Here is an 18,394-nt window from a genome sequence, read left to right on the forward strand (position 1 = left end):
GCCTGGTTGGCCCTGTCCGGGGGTATCGTCGGACGGGGCCCCAGTGTCCCCCGACCCACCCCTTCTCAGTCTCCAGTATCTCTGCTGCAATAGTCTATGGGCCGGAGGGCTAGGGTCAGTCTGTTATATCTGGTGTAATTCTCCTGTCTTATCTGGTGTCCTGTGTGAATTTAAGTATGCTCCCTCTAATTCTCTCTCTCTCCCTCTCCCCTCCCTCAGGACTACCTTGGCCTGATAACTCCTGGCTGTCCCCAGTCCACCTGGTCATGCTGCTGCTCCAGTTTCAACTGTTCTGCCTGTGGCTATGGAACCCTGACCTGTTCACCAGACGTGCTACCTTGTCCCGGACCTGCTGTTTTCGACTCTCTACCGCACCTGCTGTCTCGACCTCTGAATGCTCGGCTATGAAAAGCCAACTAACATTTACTCCAGAGGTACTGACCTGTTGCACCCTCTACAACCACTGTGATTATTATTTAACCCTGCTGGTCATCTATGAACGTTTGAACATCTTGAAGAACAATCTGGTCTTAATGGCCATGTACTCTTATTATCTCCCCCCAGCACAGCCAGAAGAGGACTGGCCACCCCTCAGAGCCTGGTTCCTCTCTAGGTTTCTTCCTAGCTTCCTGCCTTTCTAGGGAGTTTTTCCACTGTGCTTCTTATATTTATTTTATTTAACCCTTATTTAACGAGGCAAGTCAGTTAAGAAAAATGACGGCCTACCCCGGCCAAACCCTGACGACATTTGGCCAATTGTGCGCCACCCTATGGGACTCCCAAACACGGCCGGTTGTGATACAGCCTTCTACACCTGCATTGCTTGCTGTTTGGGGTTTTAGGCTGGGTTTCTGTACAGCACTTTGTGACATCTGCTGATATAAAAAGGGCTTTATAAATACATTGATCACCATGCAGTAAATTAGTTAATAGACCAATAAGAAAGAGAGTTCCAAACCTCTCTGACAATAACAGTTACTTTTACCCTTCCCACTCAGACCACTCCCAGACAGTCCTGGCAAAATTCTTGCTTACATTTACATTTACATTTAAGTCATTTAGCAGACGCTCTTATCCAGAGCGACTTACAAATTGGTGCATTCACCTTATGATATCCAGTGGAACAACCACTTTACAATAGTGCATCTAACTCTTTTAAGGGGGGGGGGGGTTAGAAGGATTACTTTATCCTATCCTAGGTATTCCTTAAAGAGGTGGGGTTTCAGGTGTCTCCGGAAGGTGGTGATTGACTCCGCTGACCTGGCGTCGTGAGGGAGTTTGTTCCACCATTGGGGTGCCAGAGCAGCGAACAGTTTTGACTGGGCTGAGCGGGAACTGTACTTCCTCAGAGGTAGGGAGGCGAGCAGGCCAGAGGTGGATGAACGCAGTGCCCTTGTTTGGGTGTAGGGCCTGATCAGAGCCTGAAGGTACGGAGGTGCCGTTCCCCTCACAGCTCCGTAGGCAAGCACCATGGTCTTGTAGCGGATGCGAGCTTCAACTGGAAGCCAGTGGAGAGAGCGGAGGAGCGGGGTGACGTGAGAGAACTTGGGAAAGTTGAACACCAGACGGGCTGCGGCGTTCTGGATGAGTTGTAGGGGTTTAATGGCACAGGCAGGGAGCCCAGCCAACAGCGAGTTGCAGTAATCCAGACGGGAGATGACAAGTGCCTGGATTAGGACCTGCGCCGCTTCCTGCGTGAGGCAGGGTCGTACTCTGCGAATGTTGTAGAGCATGAACCTACAGGAACGGGTCACCGCCTTGATGTTAGTTGAGAACGACAGGGTGTTGTCCAGGATCACGCCAAGGTTCTTAGCACTCTGGGAGGAGGACACAATGGAGTTGTCAACCGTGATGGCGAGATCATGGAACGGGCAGTCCTTCCCCGGGAGGAAGAGCAGCTCCGTCTTGCCGAGGTTCAGCTTGAGGTGGTGATCCGGCTTAGAAATGTCTATTTGCTAAAAAGCTTTTTTATTACATTTTTGACCATTTAAATTGAAAACAATCACAGTAAGGTACTTAATTGTTATCCAGAAATGATTTGATATTGAGATTAAAACGGCTGCATTGGGACCTTTAACAAAGAAACAGAATAGAGAAGAGGGTAGAAGCTTCAGGTAGAAGTTGCCTACAAGCACAGACCGCTCATGCCTTAATTCCTTAAATATAACAGGACAGGAGTATTCCTGTATCAGCGCTCAACAGCAGTGTAAAATAAATCTGGTAACAATGTCTGCAGGGCTGGCTGCACTGTGTGTGTGTGTGTGTGTGTGTGTGTGTGTGTGTGTGTGTGTGTGTGTGTGTGTGTGTGTGTGTGTGTGTGTGTGTGTGTGTGTGTGTGTGTGTGTGTGTGTGTGTGTGTGTCCACCCAGAGTGAGAGCCCAGTGTGAGCATACTGACCGTATATATAAATACAGCCTCCGTCCAGTCCAGGCCAACACATGACTATAGAACAGGTGGGATTGGCCAGGGAGAGACAGACCTGGACAGACAGGTGTCTGTGGTATGAATCACACAGATGCATGTACACACACACACACACGCTCGGACACACGCAGTACCATCCTGATGAGGTATGATGCCATGTATAAAAACAGAAACAGCAGTCTTTATAATTATAAATAGTCCCATCAGTCTGGAGAGAAGCCACACTTGGCAAAGCCATACATAGCTGCTCTACCAAACTCACAGGTGGGGGGACAATGGAAGAGAACATTCACACACACACACGCACATACGTACACATGCGCACCACGCACGCCCACGCACCCTTACACACATTCATATTCACAATGCTATGTTAGGTGGTACTTACTCTTAGTACATCCTAAATAATGTACTGCAGCTCAACCTGTAAACAACCAAAGTGTAACAAAGTGTAAACAACCAACCTGTAAACAACCAAAGTGTAACATAGTCTAAATAACCTAACAACCAAACTGACCGACAGATTGTCATGACAACTACATCCATCATGAAAGCCATACCTTAGCTTCACACCAGGTCCATGCCAACCACATCTATCACTAACAACTACACCTATTGCTAACAACTACACCTATCACTAACAACTACCCCTATCCCTAACAACTACACGTATCGCTAACAACTACACTTATCAATATTAAGCATGATTTGTCAGAACAAATGAAAAGGATATCTGTGACCCCACAGATGACAAAAATGGAACCATTAACCTTTTGTCCACGCATATGTTTTAGGCTTATATGTTCGCATTTAAAAAATATATACACTATCTATACAAAATTATGTGGACACCCCTTCAAATTAGTGGATTTGGCTATTTCAGCCACACCCGTTGCTGACAGGTGTTTAAAATCGAGCACACAGCCATGCAATCTCCATAGACAAACATTGGCAGTGGAATGCCCTTACTGAGGAGCTCAGTGACTTTCACTGATGTGTCAGTTTGTCAAATTTCTGCCCTGCTAGAGCTGCCCCGGTCACTGTAAGTGCTGTTATTGTTAAGTGGAAACGTCTAGGAGCAACAAAGGCTCAGCTGCGAAGTGGTAGGCCACACAAGCTCACAGAATGGGATCACCGAGTGCTAAAGCTCTTAAAAATCATCTGTCCTCGGTAGCAACAGTTCCAAACTGTCTCTGGAAGCAACGTCAGCACATGAACTGCTCGTCAGGAACTTAATGAAATGGGTGTCCATGGCCGAGCAGCCGCACACAAGCCTAAGATCACCATGCGCAATGCCAAGTGTCGGCTAGAGTGGTGTAAAGTTCACTGCCATTGGACTCTGGAGCAGTGGAAGCGCGTTCTCTGGAGTGATGAATCACACTTCACCATCTGGCAGTCCGACGGACAAATCTGAGTTTGGCAGATGCCAGGAGAACGCTACCTGCCGCAATGCGTAGTGCCAACTGTAAAGTTCGGTGGAGGAGGAATAATGGTCTGGGGCTGTTTTTCATGATTCGAGCTAGGCCCCTTAGTTCCAGTGAAGGGACATTTTAATGCTACAGCATACAATGACATTCTAGATGATTCTGTGCTTCCAACTTTGTGGCAACAGTTTGGGGAAGGGCCTTTCCTGTTTCAGCATGACAATGCCCCCGTGCACAAAGCGAGGTCCATACAGAAATGGCTTGTCGATATCGGTGTGGAAGAACTTAACTGGCCTGCACAGAGCCATGACCTCAACCCCATCAAACACCTTTGGGATGAATTGGAACACCAACGGCTGCGAGCCAGGCCTAATCGCCCAACATCAGTGCCCGACCTCACTAATGCTCTTGTGGCTGAATGGAAGCAAGTCCCCGCAGCAATGTTCCAACATCTAGTGGAAAGCCTTCCCAGAAGAGTGGAGGCTGTTATAGCAGCAAAGGGGGGACCAAGTCCATATGAATTAGAGGTCGACCGGTTATGATTTTTCAAGTTTTAGGTTGTAGTTATTGTAGGAATTTGACGTGTCGACTATTTCTCTCTATACCATTTGTATTTCATATACCTTTGACTATTGGATGTTCTTATAGGCACTTTAGTATTGCCAGCCTAATCTCGGGAATTGATAGGCTTGAAGTCATAAACAGCGCTGTGCTTCAAGCATTGCTAAGAGCTGCTGGCAAACGCAGTAAAGTGCTGTTTGAATGAATGCTTACGAGCGTGCTGCTGCCTACCACCGCTCAGTCAGACTGCTCTATCAAATATCAAATCATAGACTTAATTATAATATTATAAACACACAAATACAAGCCTTTGGTCAAATCCAAAAACTATAATTTCGAAAACAAATGTTTATTTTTTCAGTGAAATACAGAACCGTTCTGTATTTTATCCAACGGGTTGGCAACTAAATATTGCTGTTACGTTGCACAACCTTCAATGTTATGCCATAATTATGTAAAATTCTGGCAAATTAATTACGGCCTTTGTTAGGAATAAATGGCCTTCATACAGTTCGCAACGAGCCAGGTGGCTAAAACTGCTACATATACCCTGACTCTGCTTGCACTGAACGCAAGAGAAGTGACACAATTTCCCTAGTTATTATTGCCTGCAAACAGTAAATATGCAGGTTTAAAAAATATATACTTCTGTGTATTGATTTTAAGAAAGGCATTGATGTTTATGGTTAGGTACATTTGTGCAACGATTGTGCTTTTTTCACGAATGCGCTATTGTTAAATCATTGCCCGTTTGGCGAAGTTGAAGTAGGCTGTGATTCGATGATAAATTAACAGGCACCGCATTGATTAAATGCAACGCAGGACAAGCTAGTTAACTAGTGATTATGTGAAGATTGATTGTTTTTTATAAGATAAATGTAATGCTAGCTAGCAACTTACCTTACCTACCTTGATGTTGCACTCGCGTAACAGGTAGTCAGTCTGCCACGCAGTCTCCTCGTGGATTGCAATGTAAACGGCCATAATCGGCGTCCAAAAAGGCAGATTACCGATTGTTGTGAAAACTTGAAATCGGCCCTAATTAAATCGGCCATGCCGATTAATCGGTCGACCTCTAATATGAATGACCATGATTTCGGAATGAGATGTTCGACGAGCAGGTGTCCACATACTTTTGGTCATGTGGTGTATTTTATTGCCTATGATTGACAAGCCCTTAAAACTCCTCATTATCATCATCACCAGGGGCTATACTTGGCTTATTTTCTTTGTCCTCCACATGTAAGCTATGTCTATGTCATTTACACGTAAGCTATGTGCATGTCATTCACACATTCATGGGTTTAACTACTGAGAAAAGACTTTGTGCTGTAAAAACCGTACGGTGGATAACTTTACTTTATTACATTTTTTACATTTTTTACAGCTGACAGAAAGAGTCAGTGGTTGCCAGTTGTCAGTGGTTACTTGTAATGTATTTATGTGGAATGTCAACAATGGTCAACTCTTTTTCCTTTGAGTTTCATTAGACAGTGTTAGGTAGGGGAGGGGAGGGGAGGCTTGGCCATACAACAGGTGTGACAGCTTTTGGAGTGACACCCCACCACCCTCACCACATCCCTGATCCTCGTCTTCCCCTCATGAGGGTTTTAAATATCCCCCTAACGGAGGCCTAAGGCTTGAACTTGGTTGCCGCTGCCACCGGGACGCTTTGGGACGATGACATAAGAGTAGAACTGAGCCCCCTGCAAGTAAGCATTTTGTTGGGCGATGTATACCTTGCGTTTCCCGTACATACAACTATTAAAACTTGAAACCTAGCCCCCTCCCCCCCGACCTTCCCACCCCACCTTCCAACCTCCAATTCCAGCAATTCCACGAATCCCGAACAACCATTACTTCAGACATAATGGGAGGATAATGGGAGGGCAATAACACACACTGTCAAATGTCTTATCTTCAAGATACTGTAGATCTTCAAAATAGATTTCAATTCAAAATACATTATTTTACTTGACCTTATTTTAAGAAAAAGTCCCATTGACAGCAAGGTCTCTTTTGTAAGGGAGCCCTGCATCTTAGAATTACACAACAAATGACACATAAATACACAATAAGAAATATAATAATACAAAAAAATTATGTACAAAAAGAGACAAACTCATGAAAAACAATCCCATTCCACAAAAAGATGTCTTCAATCAACACTCTGAACTGCCCGAAAGGCACCAATACACCCATTTGTAGGGAACTCCGAAGATTATTCCATACATGGTGCCAAAAAACTGAAAGCTGTTTTTTATAAGTCTGTAGAAACTGATGGAATTTCCAGAGTTAGCCATCCCTGTGATTGGGTATGGTAACTCATACTTCTATGGGTACTGTAAGTAAAGATGTCAGGATGTTCAGAGGTTGCGTCCCAAATGGCACCCTATTCCCTACCTAGTGCATTACTTTTGACCGGGGCCGAAAAGTAATGGGCCCCGGGGGTCTGGTCAAAAGTAGTGTGCTATAAAGGGAATGGGGTCCCATTTGGGACGCATCCAGAGACTCTGAGGGCCAGCATTCTAAACACCAGGCCTAATATTTCTACATTTAGAGGATCAAGGGCTTTGACTAGCCTCGCGTTGGCAGGCTGAGTGTAGCGGCCAGCGGGCACACCTCTTCTGCCAACCCAGCTCTGTCCCAGCTGCCAGCCACCCCCTGGGCACAAGGGCAGCCAGCTCCAAGCAACAGGTGGCACACCTGATGACAGCGTGGAGCGAATTGAAGCCCCCCCTCACACTCTCACGTCTAAGAGAATGCCCGTTGCTAATTATTCTGTATTTAACACTTATTTCAGCAGTTACAGCATGGAGTGAAGCCCCTCTCATTAACCCACATCTGAGAGAATGCCCATCCTTAATTTGCATTTATTTAACCAGAGAGGTTGACTGAGAACATATTCTCATTGACAGCAACAGCCATGCAGGAACTGAATACTGAAGGACACTGAAGAAAACAGAGATAGAGGCCTATTTCTACACACTCCACTTGACTTGTGCATCAGGATGAACAATGCTGCACTTTTTCTTCAATTCTGTTCTGAAAACTATTTTTAGACAGGAAAACTGAAATAGACCAAATGCCACAGGTTTACAATGAGTTCTCTATAATATGGTGTTAGTGTGTTGCTTATTTATGAGGTTGACCGTTCCAAGCTTTAGTACTGACTGGTATTAACAATCAAAGTGACAATACGTACGACTATGACTAACACAACACTTGGACCTGCACCTGCAGAGAGTCATACCAACAGTTACACATCTGACATATTAATCATAATGTATTTGTGTTTGCATCAATGGTTTTATTAAAGGGCAAGAGATGAAATACATTCCATTCCATTGTTCCATTCCATTCGACTAAACATCATTCCATTATATATCGTTCCGTTCCATTCCAGTGTTTATCTGTTCTATTCTCCTGCCTGCAACTTGACTGAGTGACTTTTAAGGTTAAATGTCAAACACACTGGGCCTTCTCGTGGTCACAGAAGCATATGGTATGGGAACGTAGAGCGGAGCATGGTACAACCTTCCGATCGCTTCACAGTGTGTGTATGTGTGTGTGTGTGTGTGTGTGTGTGTGTGTGCGTGCGTGCGTGCGTGCGTGCGTGTGTGTGTGTGTGTTTTTTTTAATGTGCCCTGGGCACTGTGATTGATGATTGCAGAGGGATAAATTGGTTAAAGAGGGGAGTAGGATTTACAGCTGACCGTCTGTCTTATATGAGTGTGGGGGGGGGGGGTCTAATTTCAGCAGGCGTATCAGTTCTGTTCTGACTTCTGCCTCTTTAAACAGGATTCTGATATCATATTATATACTCACACACACACACACAGCTGCTATGACAGGCTTCAATCTTCAGTGCCAATGGCGGCATCTGATACAATGGAGAGATACTAAGGATTATTATCCAAAATTAACAAGTAATAAGACCATTGAAAGACTTAATTTGCGGATTTTTGCCTCGGATACAGAGTAAACCATGACAAAACTCTTCCATCCCTCGCTCCATCCATCCCTCCCCCCATCATATCTTCTTTCTCCCTGTGGATTGTGGCACCTCGGTGTCCCTTTACCATTACCACACCATGGAATACCTGTGACCTCACGTCTTAGCGCCCCCACAACACACACACTTGGAGGAGGCATCACAGAACACACACACTCCTCAGCCCTTCCTGTGGCCTCCCAGGGCTCCTAGCTCCACTAAGGCAGTTTATAGAAGCCTCCCTACATGGACACAGCTTCTGGAATAGCAACTGCCATCTGATCTCACTACAAGCTCTCTCTCTCTCTCTCTCTCTTACCTCGCCTTTTCCCTACACACACATACACACACACACACAAGGTTCTCTTGGCCAGTTCAGTTCTGTCTTGCGTTCACTTGCAGGATGAACTTTGTTTCAAAATGTTTAATTATTGTAAGGAAGGAGAAAAGATAGAACAATAAAAACAAATGACTTAGAAAGGCTTGTCGATTCCAGTAGACTTATAAAAATAGGCCGAAGTAAATACAGTCAGGTCCCAAATTATTGACACCCTTGATAAAGAGGAGCAAGAAAGACCGCATAAAATAAATAATACAAATACTAAGCTCTATCGAATGCTCAAATAAAATAATTTTATACAAATACAATTCCTCAGAGAAAGATTTTGTTTAACAAGTAATGAAAAAAATAAGAAAAATAGGAGTCAAAATTATTGGTACCCCTGTTTTCAATACCGTTAACTTCCTCACCTTGTGAGGATAATGGCACTGAGCCTTTTCTAAAATGTTTTATGAGATTGGAGATCTTAGACCATTCCTTCATACCATTGGGTTCTTAGACCATTCCTCCATACAGAATCTTTCCAGATCCTTGATATACTTCATCTGCTCTTATGCACTGCCCTCTTCAATTCAAACCACAGGTTTTCAATAAGTCTGGGGACTGAGATGGCCATAGCAAAATGTTGATATTGTGGTCAATTAACAATTTATTTGTGGCTTTTGATGTGTTCTTGGGGTCATTGTCTTGCTGGAAGATTCACTTGCAGCCAAGTTTCAGTCTCCTGGCAGAGAGACTGGTTTTTAGCTAAAATGTCCTGGTACTGAGTATAGTTCATGATGCTGTTGACCTTAACGAGGACCCCAAGACCAGTGGAAGCAAAATAGCCCCATTAAATCTAAGAGCCATCACCATATTTTATGAGTTTCTTTTCTGCATATGCCTCCTTTTTTCGACGCCAAATCCACCACTGGTGTGCGTGGCCTACGAGCTCTATTTTCCTGTCATCTGACCATGGCACCATTTCCAATCTAAGTGCCAATGCCGTTTAGCAAACTCCAAGTGTTTACATTTGTTGGATGACATGAAAACAGAGCTCTTCCACTGTTCCTGGGGCCCCTTGTTAATAAGGACAATGGCATCATGAACTTCACCCAGCTATGTGGGCGAGACCTATGAGATCGATGAGATATTCATCAAAAATCGGTGAGTTTGACTGGTTAGACCTAATGACAGAATAAACAACAGTTTTTGGAGAGCAGATTGTTAAAAGGGACTTAATAATATCATCCAGTCCATGAATATCTGAGAAAACACATTGCATAGGCTAAGCTTGTCACTGTGCATGTCACCAGAGATTGATGAGAATGTGAGGTGAAACAACCTGGTCTCGGAGCATTTCTTATTATTCTGTACGTAAATCCGAGACACTCCATTTAGTAGGATATGTTACGTTTCATATGGTATGTATTCACGTGTGGATGTCCATCACTCATTTCGTATGATAGGTTACGAATTACAATTCGTATGATATGTTACGAATATGCTAAATGTACAATACATTATGAATTTGCAAAATGTACAATATGTTACGCATTTGCAAAACGTATGATATGTTAGGAATTCTAGCTAGGTGGCTAATGTTAGCTAGCTGGCTAATGTTAGCTAGGCTAGGGGTTAGTTAGGGGTTAGTTAGGGGTTAGGGTTAAGTTCAGGAGTTAGGTTAATGGGTAAGGGTTTGGGGAAGGGTCGCTAAAAGGGTTAAGGTTAGGGTTAGGGTTAACTAACATGCTACGTTGCTAAAAAGTAGTAAGTAGTTTAAAAGTTGCAAATTAGCTAAAATGCTAGTTGTCCGTGATAAGATTCGAACTCGCAACCCACCCATCCACCCCAACGAACTACCCTACTTTCGTTTTTGCTTTAAGTGACCATCTGTTTTATGTAAACATACCAAACACAACATATCATACTAATTTGAGTGTCCCGGATTTATGTTTACTATGTTACGTCTAGTCTATGTGACCAGGCTGGGTGAAAGGGACCCATCCTCATCATTTTCAAAATCCTTTGGATGAGATTTACAAGTAAATTACAGTACTACTGTATTCCATCAAAACCTTTAATCTGATTTGTAGCAAAACATCCATTGGATTAATTTTTTTAAGTCAAAGTGTGATAGGGATGAAACATTCTAAATAACTATACATACAATATCACATAAATAGAGAGTAGTAAATAGACGTTGAGATGAAAAAATTATATTTTCCCCTAATCTCTGCTAGATCCTGTGTTGGTCCGTTTCCATGGAAATTCATTCTGTGAACTCAGTAACACATTTTTGGAACTAGAGATGAGGGAAATGGAAAAAAAATGAATTGTGACGTTTTAGTTATTACTACTGCATTAAAATAAGACACAGAGACATAAGAGGAAAATGGATTTACCATGAGAGCTCAAGAGGCAGTGTATTTTCCCAGACTTACAAGCACACACACACACAAACTCCATCAAAGCCTACTGCCTTGGGCTCCCTGAGCAGCTTACAGGCCTTATAAAGAGAGTTTCCACCACAACAATCATTGATCGTTGTCTTGCTGGATCAATATCCACTACCCAAATAAGAGCTCTCAAGTGTCCAAACCAAGCCCTTGAACACTGACTGAGGTTTTGCATACCAAATGGCACGCTATTCCCTACATAGTGCACTAGTGCAGCACTACAGGCCCATAGGGCTCTGGTCCAAAGTAGTTCACAATATAGGGAATAAGGTGCCATTTGCGAAGCAACATGAGAGAGTGAGCCTCTTCCTATGGGAATAAGTTCACTGCCGAGTGAATCACATCACATACTCCGGGTTTTCAGCTGCTAACTAACTGGCTAGATAGCTGAGTAATTGTCTGGCATAGCACAAGCTCATCCTGGCGCAATGCTAACCTATATATAACCTATATACATTGCATTCGGAAAGTATTCAGACCCCTTCACTTTTTCCACATTGTGTTATGTTACAGCCTTACTCAAAAATGGATTACATTTTTTTTAAATCCCCATAAATCTACACTCAATATCCCATAATGACAAAGCAGAAACAGGTTTTTAGACATTTAGCAACAAACAAAAAAAAGTAATACCTAATTTACATAAGTATTCAGACCCTTTGCTATGAGACTCGAAATTGAGCTCAGGTGCATCCTGTTTCATGCATGTCAGAGCAAAAACCAAGCCATGAGGTCCAAGGAATTGTCCTTAGAACTCAGAGACAGGACTGTGTCGAGGCAGAGGTCTGGGAAAGGGTGCCAAAAAAATTCTGCCGCATTGAAGGTCCCCAAGAATACAGTGGCCTCCATCTTTCTTAAATGGAAGAAGTTCGGAACCATCAAGAATCTTCCTAGAGCTGGCCGCCCAACCAAACTGAACAATCGTGGAATAAGGCCCTTGGTCAGGGAGGTGACCAAGAACCCGATGGTCACTGACAGCGCTCCAGAGTTCCTCTGCGGAGATGGGAGAACCTTCCAGAAGGACAACCATCTCTGCAGCACTCCACCAATCAGGCCATTATGGTAGAGTGGCCAGATGGAAGCCACTCCTGAGTAAAAGGCACATGACAGAGTTTGCCAAAAGGCACCTAAAGGACTCTCAGACCATGAAAAACAAGATTCTCTAGTCTGATAAAACCAAGATTGAACTCTTTGGCCTGAGTGCCAAGCGTCACGTCTGGAGGAAACCTGGCACCATCCCTACGGTGAAGCATGGTGGTGGCAGCATGATGCTGTTGTGATGTTTTTCAGCGGCATGGACTGGGAGACTAGCCGGGATCGAGGGAAAGATTAACGGAGCAAAGTACAGAGAGATCCTTGATGAAAACCCGCTCCAGAGTACTCAGGACATGAGACTGGGGCTTAGGTTCACCTTCTAACAGGACAACAACCCTAAGAACACAGTCAAGACAACGCAGGATTGGCTTCGGGGCAAGTCTGAATGTTCTTGAGAGGCCCAGCCAGAGCCCGGACTCCCCATCCAACCTGACAGAGCTTGAGCAGAGAAGAATGGGAGAAACTCCCCACATACAGGTGTGCCAAGCTTGTAGCGTCATACCCAGGACTGTAATCGCTGCCAAAGGTGCTACAAAAAGCACTGATTTTTGCAGGTTCTGAATACTTACGTAAATGTCATATTTCAGTATTTCTTAAATTTTGGGGCATAAAATGTATAAAAAACTGTTTTTTTCTTTGTCATTATGGGGTATTGTGTGTAGATTGATGAGGGGGAAAAACAAATGAATCAATTTTAGAATAAGACTGTAACATAACATAATGTGGAAAAAGTCAAGGGGTCTGAATACTTTCCGAATTCACTGTATATAGCAGCAGTCTCACAGGCTGGGTTTCCTATTAGCTGGGGGGGGGGGGGAGGTACAGGCCTACCAGCCACAGGGGAATGGTCATCCCTGATCATATTAAGTTGACGTCTGTTGAGTGTGAATAGTCCACATCCTGTCCTCACTGCAGTGATGGGGCCTTCCTTGACCAATTTAACACTCTGTGGTGTAAATTAAAGTTTATTTTTGTAATGTTAGGAAGTAACTTCTTAATAAAGTGTTCATTAGACTAATATGTTTTTCAACTTAAAGTTGAAGTGTTGCTCTGTAAACTTCATCTATTTTCTGTTTCGCCTTAGGGCTTTAGTGTAGATGCCAAATATCATTATAATATCCTTTTTTGGTACACACAGAGCTAACCGAAATACACAATCCCTTTATAGGCTTACTGCAGTTGACATTATCTTTAGTTCCATGAAAGCTGACCTGACTAAATTATTTTCCATGTTAGCAGATACATAAAAGTACTGTATCGTATCACAGGAAATAGCTTCCTAGCTCTCTATTTGCAGAAAAGGATTGTTATGACTGAGCTATAGCCAGGACGGGTGGTGAACTCCTGAAGCGGTCAACATTCAGATATAGTTTGTAACACCACTGTTTTTTTATTTATTTTATCTATATTTAACTAAGCAAGTCAGTTAAGAACAAATTCTTATTTTGAATGACGGCCTAGGAACAGTGGGTTAACTGCCTTGTTCAGGGGCAGAACGACAGATTTGTACCTTGTCAGCTTGGGGGATTTAGAACTTGCAACCTTTCGGTTACTAGTCCAACGCTCTAACCACTAGGCTACGCTGCCGCCCTGTAATATGTCATATGTTAACTACCGTAACTGTAACGGAGGTGGCTCGGTAAACCATGATCGAGTAATGAGAAACCTTGCCTTGAGACTAGAAGAACTGCGTTAGCTCCCCGAGACTGTGTTAGCCTGCTTTAGCTCAGCAGGCTAACACAGTCTTGCAGTCTAAATGTTGATTGGCCATACTACTTCAACTCTTAGGACCAAGTGAAATATACAAATTCAACCCTCTCAAAGTGAAAGGAGTGCCGTGTATATTTCTAATGCTGTATCATATTCAACAGAGTCACAGTGTGTTGACAAACACTTTATTACTGCGCCTGCCTGCAGCCGGGTGTTTTTCCACAGAAATTTGGAACATGGGGTTGGAACAGGTGGTGAGGTCCTCTCAGATTCATTTCACCTCAAAATGATGCAGCTTTCTATATTGATGATATGATATCAGCTTCTTAAGCTGTTCTTTCGTGTGTGTGTGTGTGTGTGTGTGTGTGTGTGTGTGTGTGTGTGTGTGTGTGTGTGTGTGTGTGTGTGTGTGTGTGTGTGTGTGTGTGTGTGTGTGTGTGTGTGTGTACTGTTCTTTACGTGCTAAAGTGACCCAATCACCCAGGCCAGTCATAGAGGTGAACTCACACAGCCATTCTGGGGTGTGTGGATAAAATATTTTTGTATTCTTCTCAGAAAAATGACCCTCTATCATCTTACCTAAACAACAACAAAAAAGAAAGTCACATCGCAGCACCTCAACAACTTCTTGGGACACAGAGAAGGTGTGAGAGAGACTGTTGGAGAGGGAACTGGCCAGGAGGCTTGCTATATTGTTGGGAAAATGGGGGGGTGTAGGAGAGAGAGAAAGAGAGAGAGAGAGAGAGAGAGAGAGAGAGAGAGAGAGAGAGAGAGAGAGAGAGAGAGAGAGAGAGAGGGAGCGAGAGAGAGAGAGAGAGAGAGAGAGAGAGAGAAAGAGGGAGCGAGAGAGAGCAGGGGAGAGAGAGAGAGAGAGCAGGGGGGAGAGAGAGAGAACAAGAGAGAGAAGCTGGGAAAGAGGGAGAAGCAGGGAGAAAGAGAGGAGGGAGGGGAGGAACAGAAAGAGTGCAGGCGTATTTTTAGGACAGGTTTATTCGTAGGTCTGAAACTAACCCTGTCGGTGTACTTCTATACGAGTCGTCTCTCCCCTTCTCCGCCTCTCTGTTCTCTCACTCATCCTCTCTGGCTGCTGCCTGACTGGCCATCTGTTGAAGTCTCTCACCCTTAAGGCCATGTGAGCTCCAGTACAGTCACTGTGCGAAGGAAACTTTTGCATCATAAAGACAGGGGAGTTCCATAGAAAAAGAACAGGTTCCATTTTCTATGTTTCCTAATTAATGTTTGTATGTATGTTATGTACAGTATCCACCTTCTCCCAAGATGCCAATCAACCCAAGTAGGCTAGGTATGTATAAATATAAATAGGCCAGAGATATTTTCAGACAGAGAGTCAGACCTGTATGCAAGGACTACAAGCCCCCCAACTTCAGACCACTCTTTTAAAGGTGTGGATGAACATTCTACAAAATCTTGTCAGAAGCGGAAAATGTCTTCTGGTAAATCAATGGTAATAGAATATACATATCAGAAATGAATGCCTATGACAGCTGAGCTGACTAACGTGTATTTATTAGCAGTTTAGTCATTATGCTCAATGAATTCACTATTGGAGGTATGGTTGTCCCATTCCAAGTTTAGGCCAGGCCATAGAGCACAGGCAGGCGAGGCATACATCATAACTGTCACATCAGCCCATTGACTTTTAGGCTTGACAGCTCTGGCTCATTAAATGCACCTGTCCTCCATGTCCGCGAGCACAGCGAGGCCGGATGATCGCCAAGACAACGGGCGGGCCCAAGTCCCCTCGCGACTCTCTAGGCCTATTTTACATTTGATTCATTTAGCAGACGCTCTCATCCAGGCTACATGACACTTCCAGACACTATAATGTTGCCACCTCAAGCACAGAAAAATAAGCGGCACTCCCAAAATAGAAAAACTAACTCAGAGAGACAACTTGGAGTAGTTTTGAGCGAGAATTTTAAAAGCATTCAACTTTTAATAAATGGTTTGAGTTTGGCCTGCCTATAGCGCAAGGTGACTTCTTGGAAAAATCGTGCATAAAAGCACACAAGTCCCTATTTGTTCTATTGGTTAGTTTAAATGTGTGGGGGGTATATATATTTATTTTGAGACGGTCTTCGTGTGCCTGTCGGGGGTAAAGTGACAGATAACACTGAGAACGTTACGCGTCTGAAATATCTAACCGCTCTGCTCATAGCTTCCAGAACTGAAAAGGAGCAGGTGCGTGCGCCAACTCCTTATCTCCCCCCGTTTCACTTGACAACTTTAATACGTTTTCCAGGGATTTTAGTAAATGTCAACCATTTGATTCTGGGCACTCATAAAACATACACAACGGGATGGCTGGACTCAAGCCAGACGCACAAATTCCCGTGGTGCACAACGAGCCGCTCTAGCCAACATTTAACGGTCACCGTGCCACTTTGACTTGACTTACTCACAGCCCGGTACCGAACGTACCTTTCTCTGCTGTTTCTCCCATGCGGGGTCCAGCAGTAGGTCCCTGTCCCACTCATCCTCCGGAGACATATACTGATGCTCCTCGCTCATCATATACGAGGTGTTGTATTGCGCTTGGGTTTCGACAGCCATCATAATGCCGTCTAGGGTTTCTAGTACCCCCTCTGATTATATAGAACAGAAACGAGGTTTTTGCGCACTCTAAGCCTTGTAGATACCAGATGAAACCCTCCTTGGGCTTGAGGACTCGCTGTCTGTCAGGTGTGCTGGTCAGCAGAAACAAGAGATACGGCGACAGAGTACAGACTGCGGCAGAGGTGCAGCTCCCACTACCAGAAACTCTGCTTGGTCGGTGCTACTTTCCTGGTCAAAAGTAGAACACGTGACCGCACCCCAATAAGTATGAGAACCCGGGCGGGCGGGTGTCAGGGTCTGACCCTAAAAAGGTGCGATGGGTGGGGTTGTGGTTGGAGAGTTGACCTATCCCGGGGCAGGGAGGCTTAAGAGAGGAGGATGGAGACGTCAATCACACCCTTAACTGAAGGAAATTGTAAACTACAGCTTGTGGACCGCACCTGTTGCCTCTGGTGCGCCTCTATTCTCAGGCTGTAGTCTATATACCGCTATACCCCTCACACTGACTACAATGATAAACAATACTGACCTCGGATAACTTGAATGTCCTTACAACGACATCTTATTCTAAGATACATGTGTCATTAAGAATTATACTGACACAGTACATTTTAGGATAATTGTCGGGAAGATGACAGTATGAATCCTGGAAACTCACAGGGATAGGCTTTTTCCATCCTTTCTCAAACCTCTAGCACACCTGATTTAAAGTGTCAACTAATCGTCAGGCCCTAGACTATTTGAGTCAAGTGTGTTAGTTCAGGGCTACAACAAAATTATGAAACGTCTCTGAGGTTCCCTGAGGTGAGGTTTGAAAAAAGCTGGCCTAGCCTATGTAGTACTCTGAAGGTCACATATCCAGATGGCACATTGACATGACAAGGCCTATATAAAGTGCTGTGACTCGGAGGTAGAAATCAAAGAACAGCTGAAGGCAGTTGACTTCTCAATATTTGGCTGATACACCAGTGACAGCTCAGATGTAAAATGTCAGTAGGCTAAACAGCATAATACATTCAAACAAAGTGATCTAGGCATACAGTATTACATATTTTTTTTAATCACAAAAATAGCATAAAAAGGTGTATAGCACTGCTTTATTACCATATTTGTGCTATAAGCTTTTAAAATTAGCCTAATTATATTTAAAGAGAAAATTACAAAGCTTATTTGAAAATAATCATTTATTTGGTACAACCATGCAGACGGTACAGTGCTTCAAGACATAAGCAATGCAAGGAGTATACATAATATGAAATTTGGTTATTCATTGTCATAATACATTTAAGGCGACATTTTCATGGTGCAAAGTAGTTTAAAGCTGTGCAAAAACAAAACTCAATCTGGCATTGTGATTAAATTAGACTTCTCAAGCATTGTGCGTTATAAAAAGGACACTATTCATGCATTGCTCAGTATACTAAACTCTAGTTAAATAATCACTTTTATAATGCACATTGTTGAGAAAAAAAATGTATAACACTGCTGGATTATGAGTTTTACAATATTTTCTTGCATCTTTGAACTATTTTGCACCATTAAAATGTGCCCCTTCATCTCCTTCAAGCATGCTGATTGTTTGCACTTGTTTTTTCCTGTAAATGCACTTGAAGTACCAAATTACTCAACATTGATATTTGTAAAAACATCACTTTAACAATCCAGTTCAGCATACAAAGATGCTCTTTCTCGCTAAAAAAATGTCTCCTCCAATAACAAGAGAAACTAGATCACTCAGACTATAAGAACATAGCTATAAGATAACAATTGAGGTAACAGTTTACATTAGGTTGCCTTTATATCGTAGGACTATAAATAGTATCTTCCTTAA

At 43.4% G+C, this 18,394-nt stretch overlaps 1 protein-coding gene across 1 annotated transcript in view; it reads right to left on the reverse strand.

Moving 5' to 3' along the window:
* Nucleotides 1-16,827, reverse strand: part of LOC139534375 (alpha-actinin-3-like) — a 34,659-nt gene extending 17,832 nt beyond the window's left edge. Inside the window, exon 1 of the mRNA XM_071333478.1 lies at nucleotides 16,429-16,827. Coding sequence (XP_071189579.1) covers nucleotides 16,429-16,563 — 135 coding nt within the window. The 5' untranslated portion in view covers nucleotides 16,564-16,827. The remainder of the gene's footprint in view (nucleotides 1-16,428) is intronic.
* Nucleotides 16,828-18,394: the final 1,567 nt, after the last annotated feature.

Source organism: Salvelinus alpinus, chromosome 11 (genome assembly GCF_045679555.1).
Source record: "Salvelinus alpinus chromosome 11, SLU_Salpinus.1, whole genome shotgun sequence".
Taxonomy (NCBI): Eukaryota; Metazoa; Chordata; class Actinopteri; order Salmoniformes; family Salmonidae; genus Salvelinus; species Salvelinus alpinus.